Genomic DNA, 6000 nt, shown 5'->3' with positions numbered 1-6000 from the left:
ACACACTGTACAGTAAATGTAGGTTTTTACTTCCAGAAAGTTTAAGCAAAGTTCAAAATAAGCAGTCCAAAAGTCATTCACAGGTAAATCAGTCAGTTTTTCCATCCAGGGATAATCCAAATATCAAAGTCCAGTGTCAAAAAACAGTTCAGTATCAGACTTACATTAAATCCAGTAATATCAATCAATTAGAAGAAATGGAGCAACGCCAATACTTTCCAACAGAAGGAAACAGAGATACACTTACACTCTCTTCTGAGACTAAGACTAAAACAACCCAGGTTTCTGGCTCCATCTTATGGCTGTTTGAGAAACCACACCCAATTACAGTTTTGCATTCCCTTAAAGATATAGTACTAAAATGTTTATCCTGGTTTATATATTTCTAACCCAAATACCTGTTAGGTGACTTATATTCTTAACACAGACTTCCCACAAGACTCAACCCACACCCACCCCTTTTCTTTCACATCATAAATCCCGTGAACCAATCACCCTTCGGCTACAATTCTTGCTGCACCCTAGAGAGGGACCTTGAAGGTTTTATATATCTATTTTGTCTACTGAAAGCTACTCAAACAATAGCAGGCCCCTTCCATTCCCTGCAGCTTTGTGGCAGCTTTTAATAAGGATTCCAAAGCTGACAGATGGTTTGATTGATTACGTGCCATCAAGTCACCAACTCTTCGCAACCACACAGATTTTCTCCGTGATAATCTGTCCCTAATCTAGTCTTTTAGATCTTCCAATGGTCCCTGCATCACCATTGTAACTGAGTCCATCTTTTTCTTGGTTCCTCTCCCTTTCTCTTTCTCTTTCTCCTCCTTTCCCCTCCCACTCCTTCCCAGCCCTTCCCCTGCCCTCTCCTCTCCCCTCCCCTCTTTTCCCTCCCTCTTTCCCCTTCCCTTTCCCCTCTCCTCCCCCTCCCCCCTCCCTTGCCCTCGCCTCCTCTCTAATATCCCCCTTCCTCTCCTTCCCTCTCCTCCCTTCCCCTCCTCTCTTTCCTCTCCCTTCTCCTCCCCGCCCCTCCTCCTCTCCTCTCCTTCCCTTCCCGTTCTCTCTCCCTCTCTTTCTCCTCCTCCCTTTTCCTAGCATTCTAGCCTCCTCCATAGAAAAAGGTCTTTGCATATCGTCTCCAAAGTAAGGTACATTTTGAGCCTGGTCATTTGTACCCCAAGTGAGACCTCTGGGTTAATTTGTTGGACCAGCCATCCATTTTTCTTGACTATCTCTAGTCCAAGAGCCTTCTCCAACGCCAGAGCCCTTTCTTCAAAGTCACATTTTCACCTGCCTTGGGGGAAAAAAAATATTATGGTCTTTGTAGTCCAAGATCTTCACATCTGCTCTACTACGTGGTAATCTGTGTCATATCTCTTGACCACTTCTTCCTTTACTGTGGTGGTGTGGCCAGCCACTAAGAGCTGGCGGCAGACTCAGACAATGAGGAGGTTGGGGAGGAACATGGTCCAGTTCTGGAGTCTGGAAAAGGCCTCTGATGAGGGCTCTGTGTTGGGGACAGAGTTGGGGCCAGGGCCGTCGGACGGTTATCAGCTGCCCTCCGAGTCGGAGATCAGTGAGGCAGAAGAACAGCTGGAGCCTGTTCCCAGTGTGCACAGGCACAGAGCTGCCAGGAGAAGGGAACAGCTAAGGAACAAGGGTCGACTCGGGAGTAAAGACACAGGTGGACGGGGAATGGCCCCTCCCATAGGGAATAAAGAGCGAAAGGGGAGTGGGGCTTGCAGGAGACAATTAGTTCAATTCATAAGGGTGAAGATCTGTTCCTGACTTCTTGCCTAGTATTGTCTGCTACAGTGTGGCGTGTGGAAGATTATCGGCCTGGCAACTCTCCCAGCCTGATAAAGGTCTGTAGTTGTGCAATCTCTTGAAAGACTGTTAGCCGGGACTTTACTAGAGAGGAATTCACTTTAAACTAAATAAAAGGGGTTTTATCTGGACGAGGAGTCGGCTTTTGAGATCTTGGTCAGAACACTTAGTGGATGCTTGGTTTTAAAACGCAGAGGCTTTCTACCACTTCGCCATTCAAGCCTTTCCGTCTGTTGCTTTAGGATTCCTCCCGAGATATCAGGGAGGCTCTGCACGAGCTGCTGTGCTGCACCAACGTCTCGACCAGGGAAGGCATCCATCTTGCCTTGGCGGAGCTGCTGAAAAACCTCGCCAAGTATCCGACGGACAGGGACTCTATCTGGAAGTAAGTCTTCCTTTGTCGCCAAAAAAAAAAAAAAAAAACAGAATACAGGGAGTCCTTTGACTTCACAGCCGCAAGGGAGACCGACGTTTTCCCTTGGGAAGCCAGACAATTGTTCGCGTGAGTTTTGCCCCCTTTATGAACTTCCTTTCCAGAGGTGTAAGAGAATCACTGCAGTTGTGAAGTGAATCTGACTCCCCCACCCCCATTGGCTTATCAGAAGGTCGCAAAATGGGGATCCCGTGATTCCCCGGGACACGCCAACCATCATAAATACGTGCTGCCAACTCATAAAATGTTTCTGTGGTCTTTTTAGAGTTGCCAACCGAAAGGGAGGGGGAAGCAGTGGGCAGCTTACATTCCGTAAATGTTTTCAAAGATAGTAACTAGGCGACTGAAGTTTCTGCCTCGCAAAATTCAAACTGGAGAGCATGATTGATGACTCTGGGCTATGGATGTGTCCCATTGGAGAATATGAATTATGATACACCCAGAGGGTGGGGGGGAAAACCAGGGTTAAGGGTGACAATGAATTAGGTGTCTCAGAGTCGGCTATACCCAGGCAGTGCCGGACATGTTAACTCCCAATAAATCTTATTTAAGTTTTGGGTGTTCAGCTAGAGACTCAAATGGGGTTAAGTGTCGGAATCCTGACACACGCAAGTTGCTAAGTATCCGAATTTTGACCATGTGAGCATGGGGATGCTTCAACGGCCGTGAGAAGTGGTGGGTTTTCAGATTTTGTTCCTATTGGTTCTGAGAGCATGTGCATGCCTAACACACCCACTTTGCGCGCACGCACTGGAGCGCTCAAAAACCGTGCTCTGTATCAACGCTGGTGAGTTGAGCTGTTTTTTTCATCTAAGCTGAGGTGCGGCTATCCCTTCTGCTCCGCGGATCAGCTGAGCTAAAAAACAAGGGAATATAGGCGTGTTAAAAATCAGACAACCGGAGACACGTGAACAATATAGAAGAGCTTTATTATGAAGCTTTTGCAAAAGGGAATTCTGCCCTTGGGCAGAAGACGTGGTTCCCAGAAAGGCTGGGGCTTATAGACAGATTCAAATATACAGTCTCTGCCCCTTTCTGGGTTCACAATCTATCCAGTTATGTATCTCCCTACGCAACACCCCTGTTATTGTAGCATACCATCTGTTTCCTCGTGTCCTGTTTACCCGCTTCCATTTCCAGTAATCTCCCATCATTAACATGACACTGGACAGCGTAACCTACCAAATTATGTAACCTTTATAAAAAACAATAGAGAATTCTTACATAATATTCCAGTAAATTATCTCAGGTTAACACAGAGGTGAAAAGTGGCATTACCATTGCTTTATATTTTCTCAGGTATAATTCTACATATCACCCTAGGAGATGTAACGGCGGGTGGGTGGGGACAGCCAGAGGTGTGGGTATTTGTCGGTTCTCCGAACTACTCAAAATGTTTGCTACCAGTACGCCAGAACCGTTCTGAACCGTCGGAATACCACTTCTGGCTGTAAGTGTGGAAAAAACAGTCACAGATCACTTCTTTCAATGCCATTGTAATTTTGAACGATCTCTAAATGACAGGTTGTAAGTTGCTGTCAGGATTCCGGCAGTGACTCCCATTTAAATCATGAGTCTCGAGCCAAACTTCTAAAGGATTTATTGGGAGTTAACACGTCCAGCACTGCCTGGGTGTAGCCGACTCTGAGACACATCATTCATTGTCACCCGTGACCCTGGTTTTCCCACTTCACCCCTGAGTGTATCGTAATTCATATTCTCCAATAAGGCACATCCATAGCCAAGAGCCATGATGGCGAACCTTATGGCATGCGTGCCACAGGTGGCACGCAGAGTAATTTGTGCCGGCACGTGAGCCCCAAGCAAACTTACCTCACGGCACATGCGCGCACCTTCCAGCTGATTTTTGGGCCTTTTTCAGCCTGCCAGAGGCTTGAGGGAAGCCTCTGCAGGCTTTGCAGGCCGAAAAATAGGCCCGTTTTGTCACTTCCTATATTTCCAGAAATACGGAAGTGACGAAACGGGCCCATTTTTTGGCCTGCAGAGGCTTTCCTCAAGCCTCTGGCAGGATGAAAAAGGCCTCAAATGAGCCAAAAATCAGCTGGGAGGCGCAGTGCAGGTAAGGGGGTGGGGGTGGGGAGTTGTGCGCACATGCGCAGGGGTCATGGGGGGGGGGCACGTGCATTGCCTTCTGTGTGGCACAGGAGCCCAAAAAGGTTAGCCACCACAGGCCAAGTGTCATCAATTATAACTCATCAACTCATAAAACATTTCTATGGTGTTTTTAGAGTTGCCATTTAGGGCTACCTGTGTTCTAACTCTTGGTAAATAATTACTGTAGCCTTTAAAAAAAAAAGATTAAAGTTTGAAATCCTAAGAGAGTTTGCTGTTTGGTTACATTAAAAGGGAACTTTCTCTGCTTTGAATCTTACGTTTTTTTTTCAGGTGCTTAAAGTTTCTGGGAGGCAGGCACCCTACTCTGGTGCTCCCACTCGTCCCTGAATTGTTGGGGACCCACCCTTTCTTTGACACCCCCGAACCAGACATGGATGATCCGGCTTGTATCCTTTCCTCTCCATACACCTGCCCTGCAGTTAATGCTTCAGAGGAATTCAGATTTACCTGCACATAACTACTTGTGATTTCCAAGCAGCCGGTAGGACAGAAAGTTTTGAGTTGCAATGGGTATGCAAATCCTCCTTTTGGGCCAGTTCGTGGTTTCCTGGGGTATCGTGCAAAGAAACCATCAGTAAAATTGCAGCTGCATTCTAACATCTATTCGGTTGCTTGCTTCTTTAATCTGGAAAGCTGGCTGGGCGACTTTGGGCCAATCGCCAGGAGACCCTGAATTCTGGTTCTGCCTTAGGCATGAAAACTGGCAGGGGTGAGTTTGGGCCAGGAAGGCTGAGTCATGTCAAGCCCAAAATTGACATACGCGTAGCCATTTTATTTTGCCTTATTATATATTCCTTTTCTTTCTTTCTCTTTGCTGGTTATGGGGGGAAGGGTTTCGGACTTGCCACATTCCTAAGGTGGGAGGAATGGAGATAGAGAGAGTTGTTTAGGCTAGATGGTTCTCCTTCCCGTGGGAACGAAAGCTGAACCTGCTGAGGCCTGGAGGTGGAGATTGATGACACCAGGCAAACCTTGATTTACTTCTATTGGAGAATGTGACTTTGGGGGGCTGTTTCTAACTTCCAATAGTATGTGGTGTAATTCCGGGCTGTGTCAGATCCGGAACTACAACAGATTTTGCTAATTTGACGCTTTCCGAAATAACAATTAATTGTTTTGGGGAAATGGACTTTGCTCTTTTCTTTTTAAATGGATTTCATCCCTTGGAAACCTGACATGTCAACCTTGAGCCAGTCAGGATCGAACTGCTGGCAGTGGGCAGAGAGTCAGCCTTGCTATTCTGCATTCTAACCACTCTGCCCCCCAGGGCTCACCTATTCCTTGTATTTCTGATTCTGTGCTATCCTAAAATCACTGGCTTTGCTCCTGCAGTTGTCAACCCATTTTTTCCCCTCCCTCTGGCCCCTTAAAATACGTCTGTTTTAACTGCTTTTACAATCAAGGACCTGAAGTCTCTTCCCTCCCTTAACCTGAGGCACAGATATCGCAGTCTTGGTTCTTATTTTCAACGCGGCTAAATCCTGCCCGACGATGCCAGCGCTCTTCTCTGACCACACCTTCCGGCACTACGCTTACCTTCGGGATAGTCTCTCGCACCTTGTGCCGCCTTTGAGGGTAAGTCGTTGGGATGAACTCTTGGCATCCAA

At 46.9% G+C, this 6000-nt stretch overlaps 1 protein-coding gene across 1 annotated transcript in view; it reads left to right on the top strand.

Moving 5' to 3' along the window:
• INTS4 (integrator complex subunit 4) overlaps positions 1-6000 on the top strand; it is a 50641-nt gene that overhangs the window by 26355 nt on the left and 18286 nt on the right. The window contains exons 12-14 of the mRNA XM_087966023.1: positions 2067-2209; positions 4664-4779; positions 5835-5968. Coding sequence (XP_087822149.1) covers positions 2067-2209; positions 4664-4779; positions 5835-5968 — 393 coding nt within the window. The remainder of the gene's footprint in view (positions 1-2066; positions 2210-4663; positions 4780-5834; positions 5969-6000) is intronic.

The sequence above is a fragment of the Notechis scutatus genome, chromosome 5 (assembly GCF_049901735.1).
Source record: "Notechis scutatus isolate UNSWTSFEM ecotype Mainland chromosome 5, rNotScu1.2, whole genome shotgun sequence".
Taxonomy (NCBI): domain Eukaryota; kingdom Metazoa; phylum Chordata; class Lepidosauria; order Squamata; family Elapidae; genus Notechis; species Notechis scutatus.
Note: the sequence above shows the minus strand (reverse complement) of the source record. Positions and strands in the feature narration are given on the sequence as shown.